The following is a 21,783-nucleotide window of genomic DNA, read 5'->3' as shown; positions in this document are numbered from 1 at the left end:
CCAAAGCTATCCCATACATGGTTTATGGTATTATATGTCACCAAAGCTATCCCATACATGGTTTATGGTATTATATGTCACCAAAGCTATTCCATACATGGTTTATGGTATTATATGTCACCAAAGCTATCCCATACATGGTTTATGGTATTATATGTCACCAAAGCTATCCCATACATGGTTTATGGTATTATATGTCACCAAAGCTATTCCATACATGGTTTATGGTATTATACATCACCAAAGCTATCCCATACATGGTTTATGGTATTATATGTCACCAAAGCTATCCCATACATGGTTTATGGTATTATATGTCACCAAAGCTATCCCATACATGGTTTATGGTATTATATGTCACCAAAGCTATCCCATACATGGTTTATGGTATTATACGTCACCAAAGCTATCCTATACATGGTTTATGGTATTATACGTCACCAAAGCTATCCCATACATGGTTTATGGTATTATATGTCACCAAAGCTATCCCATACATGGTTTATGGTATTATACGTCACCAAAGCTATCCCATACATGGTTTATGGTATTATATGTCACCAAAGCTATCCTATACATGGTTTATGGTATTATACGTCACCAAAGCTATCCCATACATGGTTTATGGTATTATACGTCACCAAAGCTATCCCATACATGGTTTATGGTATTATACGTCACCAAAGCTATCCCATACATGGTTTATGGTATTATATGTCACCAAAGCTATCCCATACATGGTTTATGGTATTATATGTCACCAAAGCTATCCTATACATGGTTTATGGTATTATACGTCACCAAAGCTATCCCATACATGGTTTATGGTATTATATGTCACCAAAGCTATCCCATACATGGTTTATGGTATTATACGTCACCAAAGCTATCCCATACATGGTTTATGGTATTATACGTCACCAAAGCTATCCCATACATGGTTTATGGTATTATATGTCACCAAAGCTATCCCATACATGGTTTATGGTATTATATGTCACCAAAGCTATCCTATACATGGTTTATGGTATTATACGTCACCAAAGCTATCCCATACATGGTTTATGGTATTATATGTCACCAAAGCTATCCCATACATGGTTTATGGTATTATACGTCACCAAAGCTATCCTATACATGGTTTATGGTATTATACGTCACCAAAGCTATCCCATACATGGTTTATGGTATTATATGTCACCAAAGCTATCCCATACATGGTTTATGGTATTATACGTCACCAAAGCTATCCCATACATGGTTTATGGTATTATACGTCACCAAAGCTATCCCATACATGGTTTATGGTATTATATGTCACCAAAGCTATCCTATACATGGTTTATGGTATTATACGTCACCAAAGCTATCCCATACATGGTTTATGGTATTATATGTCACCAAAGCTATCCTATACATGGTTTATGGTATTATATGTCACCAAAGCTATCCCATACATGGTTTATGGTATTATATGTCACCAAAGCTATCCCATACATGGTTTATGGTATTATATGTCACCAAAGCTATCCCATACATGGTTTATGGTATTATATGTCACCAAAGCTATCCCATACATGGTTTATGGTATTATATGTCACCAAAGCTATCCCATACATGGTTTATGGTATTATACATCACCAAAGCTATCCCATACATGGTTTATGGTATTATATGTCACCAAAGCTATCCCATACATGGTTTATGGTATTATACATCACCAAAGCTATCCCATACATGGTTTATGGTATTATATGTCACCAAAGCTATCCCATACATGGTTTATGGTATTATACATCACCAAAGCTATCCCATACATGGTTTATGGTATATGTCACCAAAGCTATCCCATACATGGTTTATGGTATTTTACGTCACCAAAGCTATCCCATACATGGTTTATGGTATTATACGTCACCAAAGCTATCCCATACATGGTTTATGGTATTATACGTCACCAAAGCTATCCCATACATGGTTTATGGTATTATATGTCACCAAAGCTATCCCATACATGGTTTATGGTATTATATGTCACCAAAGCTATCCCATACATGGTTTATGGTATTATACGTCACCAAAGCTATCCCATACATGGTTTATAGTATTATATGTCACCAAAGCTATCCCATACATGGTTTATGGTATTATACGTCACCAAAGCTATCCCATACATGGTTTATGGTATTATACGTCACCAAAGCTATCCCATACATGGTTTATGGTATTATATGTCACCAAAGCTATCCCATACATGGTTTATGGTATTATACATCACCAAAGCTATCCCATACATGGTTTATGGTATTATACATCACCAAAGCTATCCCATACATGGTTTATGGTATTATACGTCACCAAAGCTATCCCATACATGGTTTATGGTATTATATGTCACCAAAGCTATCCCATACATGGTTTATGGTATTATATGTCACCAAAGCTATCCCATACATGGTTTATGGTATTATACGTCACCAAAGCTATCCCATACATGGTTTATGGTATTATACGTCACCAAAGCTATCCCATACATGGTTTATGGTATTATATGTCACCAAAGCTATCCCATACATGGTTTATGGTATTATATGTCACCAAAGCTATCCCATACATGGTTTATGGTATTATATGTCACCAAAGCTATCCCATACATGGTTTATGGTATTATACGTCACCAAAGCTATCCTATACATGGTTTATGGTATTATACGTCACCAAAGCTATCCCATACATGGTTTATGGTATTATATGTCACCAAAGCTATCCCATACATGGTTTATGGTATTATACGTCACCAAAGCTATCCCATACATGGTTTATGGTATTATATGTCACCAAAGCTATCCCATACATGGTTTATGGTATTATACGTCACCAAAGCTATCCTATACATGGTTTATGGTATTATACGTCACCAAAGCTATCCCATACATGGTTTATGGTATTATATGTCACCAAAGCTATCCCATACATGGTTTATGGTATTATATGTCACCAAAGCTATCCCATACATGGTTTATGGTATTATATGTCACCAAAGCTATCCTATACATGGTTTATGGTATTATATGTCACCAAAGCTATCCCATACATGGTTTATGGTATTATATGTCACCAAAGCTATCCCATACATGGTTTATGGTATTATATGTCACCAAAGCTATCCTATACATGGTTTATGGTATTATATGTCACCAAAGCTATCCCATACATGGTTTATGGTATTATATGTCACCAAAGCTATCCCATACATGGTTTATGGTATTATATGTCACCAAAGCTATCCCATACATGGTTTATGGTATTATACGTCACCAAAGCTATCCCATACATGGTTTATGGTATTATACATCACCAAAGCTATCCCATACATGGTTTATGGTATTATATGTCACCAAAGCTATCCCATACATGGTTTATGGTATTATATGTCACCAAAGCTATCCCATACATGGTTTATGGTATTATATGTCACCAAAGCTATCCTATACATGGTTTATGGTATTATACGTCACCAAAGCTATCCCATACATGGTTTATGGTATTATACATCACCAAAGCTATCCCATACATGGTTTATGGTATTATATGTCACCAAAGCTATCCCATACATGGTTTATGGTATTATATGTCACCAAAGCTATCCCATACATGGTTTATGGTATTATATGTCACCAAAGCTATCCCATACATGGTTTATGGTATTATATGTCACCAAAGCTATTCCATACATGGTTTATGGTATTATATGTCACCAAAGCTATCCCATACATGGTTTATGGTATTATATGTCACCAAAGCTATCCCATACATGGTTTATGGTATTATATGTCACCAAAGCTATTCCATACATGGTTTATGGTATTATACATCACCAAAGCTATCCCATACATGGTTTATGGTATTATATGTCACCAAAGCTATCCCATACATGGTTTATGGTATTATATGTCACCAAAGCTATCCCATACATGGTTTATGGTATTATATGTCACCAAAGCTATCCCATACATGGTTTATGGTATTATACGTCACCAAAGCTATCCTATACATGGTTTATGGTATTATACGTCACCAAAGCTATCCCATACATGGTTTATGGTATTATATGTCACCAAAGCTATCCCATACATGGTTTATGGTATTATACGTCACCAAAGCTATCCCATACATGGTTTATGGTATTATATGTCACCAAAGCTATCCTATACATGGTTTATGGTATTATACGTCACCAAAGCTATCCCATACATGGTTTATGGTATTATACGTCACCAAAGCTATCCCATACATGGTTTATGGTATTATACGTCACCAAAGCTATCCCATACATGGTTTATGGTATTATATGTCACCAAAGCTATCCCATACATGGTTTATGGTATTATACGTCACCAAAGCTATCCCATACATGGTTTATGGTATTATATGTCACCAAAGCTATCCCATACATGGTTTATGGTATTATATGTCACCAAAGCTATCCCATACATGGTTTATGGTATTATATGTCACCAAAGCTATCCTATACATGGTTTATGGTATTATACGTCACCAAAGCTATCCCATACATGGTTTATGGTATTATATGTCACCAAAGCTATCCCATACATGGTTTATGGTATTATACGTCACCAAAGCTATCCCATACATGGTTTATGGTATTATACGTCACCAAAGCTATCCCATACATGGTTTATGGTATTATATGTCACCAAAGCTATCCCATACATGGTTTATGGTATTATACATCACCAAAGCTATCCCATACATGGTTTATGGTATTATATGTCACCAAAGCTATCCCATACATGGTTTATGGTATTATACATCACCAAAGCTATCCCATACATGGTTTATGGTATTATATGTCACCAAAGCTATCCCATACATGGTTTATGGTATTATATGTCACCAAAGCTATCCCATACATGGTTTATGGTATTATACATCACCAAAGCTATCCCATACATGGTTTATGGTATTATATGTCACCAAAGCTATCCCATACATGGTTTATGGTATTATACATCACCAAAGCTATCCCATACATGGTTTATGGTATTATATGTCACCAAAGCTATCCCATACATGGTTTATGGTATTATATGTCACCAAAGCTATCCCATACATGGTTTATGGTATTATATGTCACCAAAGCTATCCCATACATGGTTTATGGTATTATATGTCACCAAAGCTATCCCATACATGGTTTATGGTATTATATGTCACCAAAGCTATCCCATACATGGTTTATGGTATTATACATCACCAAAGCTATCCCATACATGGTTTATGGTATTATATGTCACCAAAGCTATCCCATACATGGTTTATGGTATTATACATCACCAAAGCTATCCCATACATGGTTTATGGTATTATACGTCACCAAAGCTATCCCATACATGGTTTATGGTATTATACATCACCAAAGCTATCCCATACATGGTTTATGGTATTATACGTCACCAAAGCTATCCCATACATGGTTTATGGTATTATACATCACCAAAGCTATCCCATACATGGTTTATGGTATTATACGTCACCAAAGCTATCCCATACATGGTTTATGGTATTATACATCACCAAAGCTATCCCATACATGGTTTATGGTATTATACGTCACCAAAGCTATCCCATACATGGTTTATGGTATTATACATCACCAAAGCTATCCCATACATGGTTTATGGTATTATACGTCACCAAAGCTATCCCATACATGGTTTATGGTATTATATGTCACCAAAGCTATCCCATACATGGTTTATGGTATTATATGTCACCAAAGCTATCCCATACATGGTTTATGGTATTATACATCACCAAAGCTATCCCATACATGGTTTATGGTATTATACGTCACCAAAGCTATCCCATACATGGTTTATGGTATTATATGTCACCAAAGCTATCCCATACATGGTTTATGGTATTATATGTCACCAAAGCTATCCCATACATGGTTTATGGTATTATATGTCACCAAAGCTATTCCATACATGGTTTATGGTATTATACGTCACCAAAGCTATCCCATACATGGTTTATGGTATTATATGTCACCAAAGCTATTCCATACATGGTTTATGGTATTATACGTCACCAAAGCTATCCCATACATGGTTTATGGTATTATATGTCACCAAAGCTATCCCATACATGGTTTATGGTATTATACGTCACCAAAGCTATCCCATACATGGTTTATGGTATTATATGTCACCAAAGCTATCCCATACATGGTTTATGGTATTATATGTCACCAAAGCTATCCCATACATGGTTTATGGTATTATACATCACCAAAGCTATCCCATACATGGTTTATGGTATTATATGTCACCAAAGCTATCCCATACATGGTTTATGGTATTATATGTCACCAAAGCTATCCCATACATGGTTTATGGTATTATATGTCACCAAAGCTATCCCATACATGGTTTATGGTATTATACGTCACCAAAGCTATCCCATACATGGTTTATGGTATTATATGTCACCAAAGCTATTCCATACATGGTTTATGGTATTATACATCACCAAAGCTATCCCATACATGGTTTATGGTATTATACGTCACCAAAGCTATCCCATACATGGTTTATGGTATTATATGCCACCAAAGCTATCCCATACATGGTTTATGGTATTATATGTCACCAAAGCTATCCCATACATGGTTTATGGCATTATATGTCACCAAAGCTATCCCATACATGGTTTATGGTATTATATGTCACCAAAGCTATCCCATACATGGTTTATGGTATTATATGTCACCAAAGCTATCCCATACATGGTTTATGGTATTATATGTCACCAAAGCTATCCCATACATGGTTTATAGTATTATATGTCACCAAAGCTATCCCATACATGGTTTATGGTATTATATGTCACCAAAGCTATCCCATACATGGTTTATGGTATTATACATCACCAAAGCTATCCCATACATGGTTTATGGTATTATATGTCACCAAAGCTATCCCATACATGGTTTATGGTATTATATGTCACCAAAGCTATCCCATACATGGTTTATGGTATTATATGTCACCAAAGCTATTCCATACATGGTTTATGGTATTATATGCCACCAAAGCTATCCCATACATGGTTTATGGTATTATATGTCACCAAAGCTATCCCATACATGGTTTATGGTATTATATGTCACCAAAGCTATCCCATACATGGTTTATGGTATTATATGTCACCAAAGCTATCCCATACATGGTTTATGGTATTATATGTCACCAAAGCTATCCCATACATGGTTTATGGTATTATATGTCACCAAAGCTATCCCATACATGGTATGATTGTTTAATTCCTAGGACTATTTTGTTTACTATACCATAAATTATTTTTGCAGGATCTAAACGACAGTTGCGCTGTACTGCTACTCCATTAGCATCTAAAAGAAGAAAACTAAACGAAAATAACAAGGAAGGTAAATTTCTGTCTTTGTTGTTGTCATGATCAAAGTTAAAATGTTTAACCAAATATTGTTTGTCCTTATTTGTGGTTACAAAAAGTAAATTTTACTTTATGCTGTACCAGTCTCAGTCAAGAACTAGACCAAACTAGCTCACTAAACAACTATTATTATCATGCAATATGTAAGAGGTTTGGAATGTACAGTACATAGATTGGAGTAGTGATATTTTAACAATGGATAAACTATCAAAATTTGTTTTGAACCCAAATAATACCCCCCCCCCCCCCCCCAGGTGTATGTTATGGCATTTTCATTTTCGGCTCATTGTCTCAGGATAGAAACCGACAGGAAAAATAGTATTGAAAGAAGTGATTATTCAATTAATTATTCATTGTTAATGACACAGTCCCCGTCCAAAATTTTGTGATCTGACATATCAATTTGATGCTGATGAAGTCATTGAGATTAGATTGAAACCATTAATAGGAGATGGATTTGTAAAAAATTATGATTTAGTGCTTTTACACAAGAATTGAACATTGGGCAGTCATATCAAATTACAAAAATTTAAACAGAAATGTTCATTGCATTCATGGGAAAGTAGGCATGGGTATCATGAAAAACAAAATGGCCACCAGTCAGCCATATTACCGTTAGTTTGAATCACAGAAAAAATATGACATGCAACTATAACCCAATATGTATGATTACCATACCAACTTTGATTAAAATCGACCTAGTCATCTCTGAGAAACAGTTTCAGACATGTAAAAATTATGATTTTGGGCATTGGCCGACCATATTGAATCGAATCACAAAAATAATGTTGGTGCGCATGTATCCCTAGGTGGTATACTATTTTTGTACAAAATTTAAAGAGAAACATTCATTGCATTCAAGAGAAAGTAGCATGGGTACCATGAAAAACAAAATGTCCAAATCACTGAAAAAATATGACGTGCACCTATAACCCAATATGTATGATCACCATACCAACTTTGATTCAAATCGGCCTAGTCATCTCCGAGAAACAGCTCCAGACATGTAAAAATGACGATTTAGCACTTTAACATGAAATTTGGGCGTCAGTCAGCCATATTGAATCGAATCACAAAAATCATGTTGGTGCAGATGTATCTCTTGGTGTACTATGTTTGTACAAAATTTAAACAGAAACATTCATTGCATTCAAGATAAAGTAGCATGGGTACCATGAAAAACAAGATGGCCGACAGTCGACCATATTTATTTGAATCACGAAAAAAAATGATGTGCACCTACAACCCAATATGTTTGATCATCATACCAACTTTGATCCAAATCGAACCAGTCATCTCTAAGAAACTGCTGTGGACACGTTTAGATATCAGAAATAGCAAATTTTACATCCAAAATGGCTGCCAGTCGGCCATCGTTGCTCCGATCACAAAGTAACTAGACACGCATAATGTATTGTCTACATGTAAAGTTTGAATGAAATCCGTCAATGGGTGTCCGAGATATAGCTTAGAACGTACATATGTCTGAATGGGGACAAAATAAATATCATTTTTTTGAGGTTATTAGGGAAAAATACATTTCAAGTAACATTCTACAATCCATTTTTATCTGATATTTTAAAATCTTATTAATCAGTATAAAATGTCAACTATTAAAAAAAAGTTTAATTGTGTGTGACTAGCTAAAATTTGGTTGATATCGCATACTAGATGTTCTCCAAGATCTGACAAGTGTACCAAACTGATGTGATATTTTCATTATGAATATAAAAAAAGTGTAGTTTTTCTGCTTTTTCAAATTTGGCAAGTATTTTATTTAGTTTATAATATTTGTTTTGCAAAACAAATAGTATAAAATGTTTGCAGATACATTCCTAAATTTGTTTATTTTACAGAAAATACATCTATATTTACAAAGTTTGTCAAAATATTTACACCTGTGATGCAACAGACTGTTGATGAGGAAGATCAGGAAGTTGAAGCACAAACAACTCCCAAAGTGACATTGAGGAGCATTCAAACAGAAGAGAAACTGCATTCATATTATCTAAGACAGACACCAGAACGTAACATGCAAGCTGACAAAAGAAGTAAACATAAACCATTGAAAGAGAATGTAACCGGTTCCCAGCTTTCTTTATGTGAGCTGGCAATTGAAACAAGGTATTAATTGATTCATATTGCTAACATGGCTGTCATGGTTATTATCTGCATTCATTGATTCATATTGCTAACATGGCTATTATCTGCATTCATTGATTCATATTGCTAACATGGCTATTATCTGCATTCATTGATTCATATTGCTAACATGGCTATTATCTGCATTCATTGATTCATATTGCTAACATGGCTGTCATGGCTATTGTCTGCATTCATTGATTCATATTGCTAACATGGCTATTATCTGCATTCCTAACAGTTTCAAATCAGTATTGCCAGCATCACCTGTTCATCTGCGTCATCTTGCTGTACCTCATCGACACAGTCCCAGATTCAAAGCTGCATCTCTGTCACCATATGCTTCTAACAAACGTACTACAAAAAACATTTTCAATATTCCATCAACTCGAAAGTTGGTCAGCAGGTAGGTATGTTTTTTTGTAGTGAAGATTTACAAACCCCCAAGTTAATATAATTTTAGAATAAGTCCTGGGCATATTTTGGTTCTGATGACCTGACAAGTTCATGTATTTCTCCTATTTCGGGCAAACATGGTTACATTTTATTTTGATGATTGTGGTTCCAGAGCTATATCACATATGTACAGTACTCATTTCGCCCAACCTCCCGCCGGATTTCGATCGCTTTTTTTTCGCTTGGTTTGTTCAATTCGACCGCGCAATCGCTCGCCTGACAACGCAACCGCCCGCATTTACAGTTCATTACCTACTGTTTCATGTACAAGTGTATCATTTTTGTTTTTATGATGTTAAAATAAGAATAAATACAATCAGAAATTTATAGAACGACCGTTGAAAAAAATACGGTGGATCACACGGCCATATAAAATTGGTAATAATACATACGCGTATTAATAATGTCCACCATAAACAAGATCGAACCAAACATGTGAAATCAAATACGACACTGACACAGACACAACTAATATGAAATAAAACCATTCTATTTTTGGTGGAGAGCGAAAAATGTCTACTGTAGAGTACGGTATTCGTTGAGTAACCATGTGTAGGGTGACGGTTGTCATGCACGCATGGTTTGGGTTTAACACGGGTCAAGTTGTAGTTATGTTAAAATCCGTGGCACCTATAACAATTGAAGAATATCTGCAGGAATAGTAAGACTGTGAAAAAAACGACTGATCGATTGTTATAGAATGACCGTAGTGTACAATTTGTCAAACAAATACAATACTTGCAAATGTAATGTCGGCCAGCGTCCAAAGTTGTCGAAGCCGACATCACTGGAGATCGCGTTTTTTAACTGGGCGGCTGGCAAGCGGACTAACACGTTACATAAACCTGTTGAATTACAATTATGGTTTTTATTTTTGCGCCCAATGTCTCGTTATAAAATAAAGGATTCAAATTTTGCAGGGTATTCCGTTTTTTGCGAACTCTGGGCGAAATACTTTCATGAGCTGTACGTAGTTCACTTACAGCCAAAACAAAGTCAGCTTGAACATTAAGTTGTGAGACGCGACAAAACAAACGCTGCCAGTGATAGATTACGTGAATGAAAGGCGCTGACCACACGCTTTGGAAATAAATAGAACGCGTTGCTAAGAGGAATCGCACCTGCATCTCGACGACGTCTCTGGTCATGAGCAGGGTTTGCCGCGTCTTAGAAAAATTGAAAGTTAAAAAGGAATCAGTGTCGGGGAACCATTCACAATGTTTGCATGAAAAATCCCATGCGAAAGCGTTTTTTTTTCCTGTTACAAACACTATGATACCTGAATCCCGATTAATTCATAAATATGAATCGGTAAGGGTCAATTTCCTGCAATCCTTCAAGATTAAATTTGCCACCGAAAATCTTTCTAACGATGAGCTGGAAGATTGCCATAATTGAGTGCCACCATTTCTGTTCTAAGATTTATTCAGTATAACAAGTCATTGTCAATGACACGTCCCCGTTCCGTTTGAGAGACATATACAATCAAAGCAGATCATGACCGAAATCTCAGACCACTTTCAGTGATCCGAAATGCACCTGCATATGTACAACACATTGTACTAACTAAACCAAACAAAATCCATCCATGCATAACTGAGATCCGGTTCCGGAATTGTGAAAATACGTGATTTTGATGCATTTTCAGCCTTAAAATGGCCATCATTCAGCTATTGTTAAGTGGATCATGAAACAAATGCACAAATCTATTTGTGACATGATGTACCATGTGTGTGTGAAGTTTGAACTTGATCAATCCAGACATGTCTCGGATACGGATCCAGAACTGAATTCTTTAAAACAAAATGGCCGCCAGTCAGCCATTTAGAACTAGATCCGAAAAAAAAATGACGTGCATCAAGGTCCAATTATGTTTAATGTATGTACCAAATCCGTCCATGTATAACTGAGATCCGGGTTCGGAATGGTGAAAATGTGCGATTTCAATGCATTTTCGGCCTTAAAGCGGCCGCCATTTGGCTATCGTTAATGAGATCATGAAACAAATGCACATACCTTGTGTGTGTGAAGTTTGAACTCGATCAATCCAGGCATGTCTCAGATACGGATCCAGAACTGAATTCTTTAAAACAAAATGGCCGCCAGTCGGATATTTCGAACTTGGTCCGGAAAAAAAAATTACATGCATCAAGGTGCTATTATGTTTAATATATGTACCAAATTTGAACAAAATCCATCCATGCATAACTGAGATCCGGGTCCGGAATGGTGAAAATGTGCGATTTCAATGCATTTTCGGCCTTAAAGCGGCCGCCATTTGGCTATCGTTAATGAGATCATGAAACAAATGCACATACCTTGTGTGTGTGAAGTTTGAACTCGATCAATCCAGGCATGTCTCAGATACGGATCCAGAACTGAATTCTTTAAAACAAAATGGCCACCAGTCGGCCAAATTTAAACAAAATCCGTCCATGCATAACTGAGATCCGGGTTCGGAATAGTGAAAATGTACAATTTTGATGCATATTCGGCTATCGCTAATTGGATCATGAAAAAAATGCATGTGCATATGTCCCATATAATGTGTGATGTATGAGTGAAGTTTGAACTTAATCGGTCCATGCATGTTCGAGATACAGGTGATCACGGACGCACACAGGGCAAAACATAAGTCCCCGTTTTCGGACTGCGTCCGAACGGGGACTAATAATACAAATGTTCACCCTAACAGAGGTGGACATACAGTTTTAGCGACCCGAAGAGCTCATTGTCAACTGAGGCGAAGCACTATGATAAAGACTTTCCGTTCCCAATAAATAATAATAAGAAAAAAACTTCTCGTTCCCGACATTATGAAATTCTTTCGTTTTGGGGGAAAAACCTGGAAAAAAAACTGATTTTGACAAAATAATTTAGAAATTGATATTAAGAATAATTCATAACGAATTTCATATGTACCCATAATTTTTTTTCATAATTACTGATTACACACGAATATTACAGAACAAAATAATTTGCTATATTATCTATATTTGTGCCTTTTATTTGTCTTGAATCGTGACTGAAAGGAGCTAGATGAAATTACAAACTATGTAGTGTGTTCAACAACTCATGTATGAACAACAATTTTAATAAATATGATTTTTCTACATAAAAACAAAAGAATTTCACAATGTCTTTGTTATCATAGCGTTGTTGGTAATAGTTGAAAATGATACATCCACGTGAACCTGCTTATATGAGATCGAAGGAGTTTCTGTTTTCAACAGCCGTATACATCTAACTGCGTCATCGCTAAGTTTCCTTGTGGACCACAAGCTCTGTTCCTTGTTTGCACGTTATCATGTTCACACAATCGTAGACATTATTTGTAAGGGTGCCCTTTGAAATGGCACATGTTTTAGCGAGTACTCCGCGGGGATATGGCTTTCCCACATGCACTTCTCGTTCTTTGCTGCTAACTTTTTTTGCACTCTAATATGGTGTTTTTGTCTTTCTAAACATCGAGTTTATTTTTGACATTCAACGAGATCGCTTGAATTTTGAATTTGATGACGGTTCGAATTTATCCACTTTTACAGTGATCAACATTGTGTTCGAGTAGTTACTAGTAATTACAAGCCTGATTTACATTTTTCTTGCGGTGTTTTTCGTCAATGTATTAAATATAAGTGCTTTGGGAAATAACATTAAGTATATTGCGCGAGTGAAAGAGTTTGGTGAGACTGTCACAACACGTTTTATTTATTTCCAACGCGCGTGGTCGGCGCCTCTGATTGCGTTTATTTTGTATTTTTGTTTTCAAAATGTATCACTGGCTGCGTTTGTTTTGTTTTCCTCAACAAATTAACTGTTCCGAGATCTCTTTCATTTTTCGTCCGGCTGCTGCCAATCCAATAATTCGTCACAGTCATTATACTAGTAGTTTAAGTCCAATTGATTTGTAGAAATTCAGCTATGCGATAATTATATGTGCAGTTTTGTTTTGCGCACCCAGACACGAGCAAAAGTTAACCAATAGATTTTCTGAACTACAGCATTCGTATTACTTATGCAAATTGAGTAAGGGTCATAGTGTGAATTGCGTTCGAAAATAACAAAGTGTCAAATTATTTTGAGCACCGTTCGGAATAAATTTAGTCAAAATCACACACACAACACACAAATACTAGTACTCAATACATATCGCGATTGACCAGTTATATAGCTGCTTGAACTACACACACAAGGACGTAAATATGTAAATACAGGTCACAGTTCGACTTGCGTAGCAAACATTACAATGTGTCAAGTGATTTGAAGGCGTCTTTGTTCCAAAACAGAGAAGCAATAGGCGTTGTGTTTTGAATCGTCATTAAAACCTAAATTTATTACGAATAAAAACTTAAGTTTATACATACAATGTACGATCATTGTTACTCCAGCGGTCGATGTTTCTGAAGCCAGCCATAGCAGGAGTGAGCGTGCGAACAAAAGCGAGCGGTCGGAAAAAAAATGATAAAAGCGGGAGGTTGGGCGGAATGAGTACTGTCGGTTGACAGCCGACACAACAAAACATTAAAAATACTGTTTGGATATCATGACATCTTCCAATTATCACAGAAATAAGCAGTGAATGTATACACTGATAAAACAGGCCTGATATATCTACTTGAATTTCTTCTATTCCGGAACCAGTTCTTAGTCTAGTTTGATACATACATGTTCATGTCAATTTGTTTTTAGAATCAGATTTAAATTGGCCATTTTTCTGACATGGATCCTGATCTTGGTATACAACGATACAATAATGTTTTTCTGTTTCATGATGCTGTTTTAGAGCTACCTCTGAAACAGACTAATCGCAATCAAACTTTACAACAGATGGCCAACTCATTTCAGTTTTTATTATGATGTGTCTGTATTACTGTTAAAAAACTTATTTCATTTCAGTCATGCAAGAACACAGTATTCATTTAAATCTTTCCACACTCCAACACCATTAAGGAAATCGCAGGTAAGCATTGAACGTTTTCCTCACAGTGGGCAAGATTACAAGCAGTGCATGCAATGTTACTGTTTGTACAACCTATTTGTCAAAATGCATTTGAATCAGATTGGGAAGAACCCACCTTAAAAACAAATTTACAAGAAAGCCCAACTCCTTATATTTTATTTGATATTAAATCATGATTAACAGTACACTAGTTCAAAATAGTCACTGGACTCCTTGCCCTTAAGTTTATTGAACATGAACTTGCCCATGGCATTTTGATCACTGTGAAAAAGAATATATACTATGGGGAGAGGGGCACATACTGTTAGAAGCCCAAACCAAACATGCCTGGTCCACTTATAGCGACAGTATGAAAATGCATGCATTTGCATTGTTTTTAACAATCTCACACTCACTGGTGGCAGTCATTTCGTTTTGAAGACTGCTGAATGACAGCCTTTCTGCCAAACATTGTACATAATGAGATCTGTTGTTTTGTTTTCAACAAGTGCTGTTGCAGAGCTATATTTCTGACATACATTATGGGATGGATTTAAAATGGCAGCAGCTGTTCTGATAATATTCAAAGTTTATATACTAGTATACGTCTTGAATTTTAACATTAAGATATACATCATGGCTTGTTGTGTTTTTGTTCTATTATAGATGGAAAAACAGACATCTGCTTCATGTTTATCAAGTCCTGAAGTGGAACTGGAACCTGTTAATTTATGTGCAGTTTATATCACAAATTCTGACTGAAAGTTCATCCACATTACTGGTAGTCTACATCTGAATGTCAAAGATTATTACTACCCCTAGTATATTTGAAAAATGTAAAACTAATGACATAAGGCATTAATGTTCCTTTCTAAATCAGTATTACAAACGTGTGTACAAATCACTTTTAATTCCTGTTTTGTAGTCAGATTTCAATGCACCTGGTCATACTAATACTCTGTGAAGTATGTAGCTTGCCAGCTTTCAAATTCTACTTACTTTGCCAAGGAAGCACACAACGAGATATGTGGGCATCAAAATCTGTACCTGAATGCGCCAGTGCATTTCCCACCCCAGCAACGAATTATTTTTGTTTTAAGGGACAAAGTTTAAACAATTTTTACAGTCTTTTCTTTATCGAAATTGCTCACTAGCTGGGCTATCGACAAGCAATGTTTTATAGGAGGCAATCTAGGTTTAATTTTATGTAGCATGATGGGTGCAGTTTTCAAGTAAATGTAATTGATGCTGATTAGCTAGGAACATTCCTACCAAATTGACTAACCGCATTTTAGTTCACTGCAGTTAATGTAGCAAGAGTATTATTTGTGTTGTTTTTGTGTAAATTGGATAAAATCACGGTTACTAGAAGAACATTTAAGAAACTATTGCTAATTATCCATAGACTTCAGTTTGATGCGTGTCCAACCACTATGACATCATTGCTTATATTGCTAGTGCCGTTTGTTTTCCATGTGTGTCCACAAAATTGAAAAAAATAAAGCTCATTAAGCCGAACGACTTCTGTACGAAGGTTTTGTTGTTCTCGAAAACAATGATAGTTGTTTGTTTCAAATGCATCTTAACAAAAGAAGTGAGAGTTTCCTAAGCGTGTTAAAATGCAGTGCAAGCTCACTATTATCAGCAAAAATGAAGAACCCAAGTTTAATCAGTGTGTGTACAAGTTTAATCAGTGTGTGTACAAGTTTCAAAGATTAACTCATGACAATACAATGTTGATGTTTGAATAATAAACAAAGCATGACAGTTTATAGATCAGACTTGTATTTGAACATCATGTTTCAGCCAATTTTGAAAGAATGAAAAATTGGCTTTCAAATTATTGTGTTTTTTTAGTTGACATATTTTCAAAAGCTATTCAATAATTGAAGTGCATCTTCGGGGTCAAACTAACATACAACACCAATTGCCTCACCATTATTGATTGGCCAAGAGCCTTTAGGCAAAAAAAACCCAAATACTGCAATTTTAGCTCCACTGACAACACTCATGTGATTTAGGGATTTTCATCTGCCAATTTTACCAAGCATTTCTTTGTTTCCTATAGCTTCTTACCTTATCAACAAATGTTATAACAAAATTTCACATGAAAAATCATTGCAATGTTTTTACATTTTGAAAAAAAATGGGATGCAGTATGAATTTTCTCAATAGCGGTTGTGATACAAGTCACTCATGTCTAATTCAGAAATGTTATCTAATCAAGATTACTTGAAACTGGTATTTTTGTGGGTTGTGTAAACCATTTATGATTTAGATTTGTATTTTCCAACTTGCACCCCCTTAGATAATGGTATGATCCAGCACACTCACTGTTTTGCAATTTTGGTTTACATGGCACCCAGTGTAATAAATGAGGGGGCAGTGGTTATCTGACTTTTATACCCCCCCCCCCCCTCTCCCCAGTTCCAATAATCAATTATGTAAATTTTTGTACAGAAACAACTTGTTGCTGAATCATTCTGGGAAAATTACACTGCTTGAGGGATAAAAGTGTAGTCAGTAAGGCTGCAAATATTATCACACAGTATTCTCATTGGTTTCAGGGCTTTCATCTTCCATTTCCAAGTCTTCATTTACATTTTCTGTTTCATCAGGTTTGGTGTCTGGTTTCTTAATTATTTCTGTTTTCTTCTTAGCTTCAGCCTGTAACAATGATAATTTTTCTGGTAATATATACATATTGGTACTGTTGTAGATCATTTAGACTGAATGTAATATCATCTAACCTACCTTTGCATCTTGCTCAGCAAATCTAGTGAACATATTACCATAAGTCTTTCTCTCTTGCTCTTTTTGTAATTTCATTTTTTTACAAACCAATATCAGCTGATTCTTGGCAGCTTTGTTATTAGGTTCAAGTTCTAAAACAGTTTGGAAATCTTCTGCTGCCAGTTGCAACTCATTTTGTATTAGTCTGGCACTTCCTCTTCTGAAATAACCTTTTTCATTTTTGTTGTCAATCTGCAGTGCCTGACAGAGTGAATATATGTAGCAAAGACTAACACAGTTATATGAATGGCAAATGAAAACATGCATATTGTTCATTTATTTCTGTTGCAACATTAGAAGTCTAATCAAAGAAAGCTTAGAAAGAACTCCTGTGTGCTGAGAGTATTGGAGACACATTAAAAATTAAGATATTGATGGAAAAGCTTATGCAAATAAGGTAACTAATATGAATAGATTTATGACGTTCATAGTTTGAAAACATTTCTCAGATCTCTATTTGTATGTTCATTAATTGCCATTTTCCTCAAAGTCAAATCCCTACAGCTTCGTCGATGTTGTCGTACACAATTTGGACTTAGCACGTCTAATCACAATAAAGAGGCAGCATGCAAACAACTCTGATTGGCTAAGAATGACATGTTATGGATTCGCAAGCTGCTACCAAATATTGTATAGAGCCAAAATAACGCGATTTCAACGACTCTCACAGGTAAGGGTCGCTACAATATTGCAACATTGGTTTCATTGCCAATGATGCTGAACTACTGGGTATCGTTTCTGCTTTAAAATACATTTTGTAGACTTGCTAATTGTTATGATTCTGATCAAAAAGCTTGAAACATAAATGTAAATTACATAAACAGCGGTGTCCTGAAGGCAGAATGTGAAATTACCTATTTTGCTTTATGCAGTTGACATTTATTTTTCAAGAATCACAAGGAACTCAACCGTTAACACAACAAGAAAGCTTAGAAAGAACTCTTGTGTGCTGAGAGTATTGGAGACACATTAAAAGTCATGTCAAAATTACTTGTACTTGCGATAGATAGATAAGCTGAAAACTAATTATTATAAGCAAATCAGGTAATTAATAAGAACAGATTTCAGTGTAAAATTAATAAGGTCTGCGCAATGTAACAGAACATCTATGTACCAAGTTTCATTGAAATTTGATGATTACTACTTGAAATATCAAAAGCTAAAAATTAATTATGCAAATTAGGTAATTAATATGCACAGATTTTTACCCAAAACATTAGTTCAGAGCATCTGTGTGCAAAGTTTCATCAAAATCTAATGAGTGGTTCTTTAGATATCAGTGGAACAGTCATGGAACATCTAAAAATCAGCTAATTGATATGCATGGCTTTTTACCAAAACCAGATCTATGCATCTTGAGATATCAGTGGAAAAGATGGACACGCACACACTAACTGCAAAGACTCCCATTGTGTGCTACGCACAGGGGAGTTAAAAATAGATTTGTTATTTATTACACATGTAGGAAAAAACCCAAACATGGACGCTTACCCGGACAACTACAGTAGGTGTATATACAAAATGTATGTCTAACTAGCATAGAAGACAGCCTTACCTTATCACAAACATCAACAGCTTGCACTTCTTCCCCAATTTTTAAATAACACATTGCTAGATTCAGGTTCGCAGCAAGTACAAGTTTGTCACATTCTTTTTGGGTCTCTGGCGGCATTTCTGTTTCTCGCTCTGAAGACAGATAGTCTACAATTTTTTTATATTGTTTGATTGCTTTCAAGTAATTTCCAGACTTAAAATATTCAGTGCCCTTTGCTTTAATAACTTCAGAACTCTTCATTTTTTCATCCAAGTCCATTTCCCAAGATTCCTTAGCCTATAGAAAAAACCTTAGGCATGTAAACATGTACTTGTATTAGGGTGCCCTCAATGGTCACTGATGGTATAGTCCCAAGCACAATTAGTGACAGTGTCATTGGTCACAATGCACCATATTTTAATGTAAACTATGCTGCAAACAGAGCAAGGGTATACAGTAATAAGAATGCAATTATCCCATTGTTTATTGGTTTGATCAAATTTTGTCATATAGGGGATAAGTACATGCAGTCATTGAACATTTAATAGTATTTCAAATTCCCATGTAATAAAAAAAGTCAACTCTGTTAATTCACACCAAAGTGGGGATAATTCAACTTTCTGTCTGGTTCATTTCAGAGAGTGGGGATAATTCAACTTTCTATCTGGTTCAGATCAGACCAGAGTGGTGATAATTCAACTTTCTGTCTGGTTCATTTCAGACGAGAGTGGGGATAATTCAACTTTCTGTCTGGTTCAGATCAGACCAGAGTGGTGATAATTCAACTTTCTGTCTGGTTCAGATCAGACCAGAGTAGTGATAATTCAACATTCTGTCTGGTTCAGATCAGACCAGAGTAGTGATAATTCAACTTTCTGTCTGGTTCAGATCACATCAGAGTCACTTATTACAAATTCTCAGCACATTTTGCTATTATCTGCATGTGAGTCATGGGAATGACGACGAAATATGATTATAGACCAACCTTTTCAAAGTCTTTAAGATCTACTTGATATCTGACATTCACATTGGGAGGTATACTGAACTCTGCTTTGCCAACACTCCCAAATGCATATTTTGATGAGAGATCAAGATCAATTTTTTCCCCTTTTTTCATTTTCTGTATTGCTTCTTCAACTCCAGAGGGAATGCCCTGGTCAATTGCTGAATTAAGATTATGTGATATTGTATTATTATGTGTAACAATCATGTCAGAACAGATCTGTACAAATGGAAAGTGATAACAGTTAAAGATGTAGTAGAGGTTATTGCAATTGCATAGCACATTTCTGAAGTAACATATTCTTTGAATCCCACGGCACAGTTTGAGGCGTGGCCTGTTCAGCATTTGTCAACAACCAATCATAAGACTGGTTACGAACCACATCGAGGTCACGATTGGTTAGCCTTGCTCAACTGGTTCGTAACCAGTCTTGTGATTGGTTTTTCGCCTCCAACTGTGCCGGGCAAACCGCTAATTATTCGTAAATGGAGTTAATTTGTGTAGTTTTCTTGATTTATTCTGCAGATATAGGTAAAATATAGCTAAGTCTTTGGCGAAATTTGAAAGAGCAACTAATATTCTTCAACCTAGTATTTTTTATAAATTTTATTTTTCATTCTGTTCGTCTGTTTTTTCCAGTTTAAAAAATATGAGCTGGCTGGAGCCTTCATTCCTTGTCTATTTCTTACACTGGATACCAGCCGATAACAACCACCCACCCCCACCCAGCTCATAGGGAGTGTGTACAGTTGATAATAGTTCCTGGGCTCCCTGTGCTTCAAGATGGCGATAACGTTGCACCATAAATAAGCAGTCGTACTCTTCGCAGAGTGACACTGTGATCCTTTTGCAGATTGCAATAATCGACATTCGGCGAGTCACACTATCGCATTGCAGAATTAGAGTTTAGACCCTTTATATACATGCATATGGAGGGTAACGACAGTCAGGACAGGTCTGTACATATGGAGGGTAACGACAGTCAGGACAGGTCTGTACACATGGAGGGTAAAGACAGTTAGGACACATCTGTACATATGGAGGGTAAGGACACGTCTGTACATATGGAGGGTAACGACAGTCAGGACAGATCTGTACATATGGAGGTTAACGACAGTCAGGACACATCTGTACATATGGAGGGTAAGGACACGTCTGTACATATGGAGGGTAACGACAGGACAGGACAGGTCTGTACATATGGAGGGTAATGACAGTCAGGACAGGTCTGTACATATGGAGGGTCAGGACAGTCAGGACAGGTCTGTACATATGGAGGTTAACGACAGTCAGGACAGGTCTGTACATATGGAGGGTAAGGACACGTCTGTACATATGGAGGGTAACGACAGTCAGGACAGATCTGTACATATGGAGGTTAACGACAGTCAGGACACATCTGTACATATGGAGGGT

At 36.0% G+C, this 21,783-nt stretch overlaps 2 protein-coding genes across 5 annotated transcripts in view; one reads left to right on the top strand and one right to left on the bottom strand.

Moving 5' to 3' along the window:
* LOC102805386 (TBC1 domain family member 2B-like) overlaps positions 1-16,555 on the top strand; it is a 103,797-nt gene extending 87,242 nt beyond the window's left edge. For 3 of the 4 annotated variants that reach the window (XM_085502605.1, XM_085502613.1, XM_085502621.1), the window contains 5 exons: positions 7,397-7,474; positions 9,357-9,624; positions 9,884-10,048; positions 14,995-15,058; positions 15,704-16,555. In XM_085502605.1, the coding sequence (XP_085358731.1) occupies positions 7,397-7,474; positions 9,357-9,624; positions 9,884-10,048; positions 14,995-15,058; positions 15,704-15,799 (671 nt within the window). In that variant the 3' untranslated portion in view covers positions 15,800-16,555. The remainder of the gene's footprint in view (positions 1-7,396; positions 7,475-9,356; positions 9,625-9,883; positions 10,049-14,994; positions 15,059-15,703) is intronic. The other variant, XM_085502615.1, reaches the window with a different exon arrangement.
* Positions 15,186-21,783, bottom strand: part of LOC100379060 (peptidyl-prolyl cis-trans isomerase FKBP4-like) — a 29,443-nt gene continuing 22,845 nt past the window's right edge. The window contains exons 6-9 of the mRNA XM_085502627.1: positions 20,350-20,528; positions 19,386-19,661; positions 17,792-18,031; positions 15,186-17,704 (exon numbers count right to left, since the gene is read on the bottom strand). Of these exons, the coding sequence (XP_085358753.1) occupies positions 17,579-17,704; positions 17,792-18,031; positions 19,386-19,661; positions 20,350-20,528 (821 nt within the window). The 3' untranslated portion in view covers positions 15,186-17,578. The remainder of the gene's footprint in view (positions 17,705-17,791; positions 18,032-19,385; positions 19,662-20,349; positions 20,529-21,783) is intronic.

This window comes from Saccoglossus kowalevskii, chromosome 1 (genome assembly GCF_978046115.1).
Source record: "Saccoglossus kowalevskii chromosome 1, keSacKowa6.1, whole genome shotgun sequence".
NCBI classification, from domain to species: Eukaryota; Metazoa; Hemichordata; class Enteropneusta; family Harrimaniidae; genus Saccoglossus; species Saccoglossus kowalevskii.
This window is presented reverse-complemented; position numbering and strand designations above follow the sequence as displayed.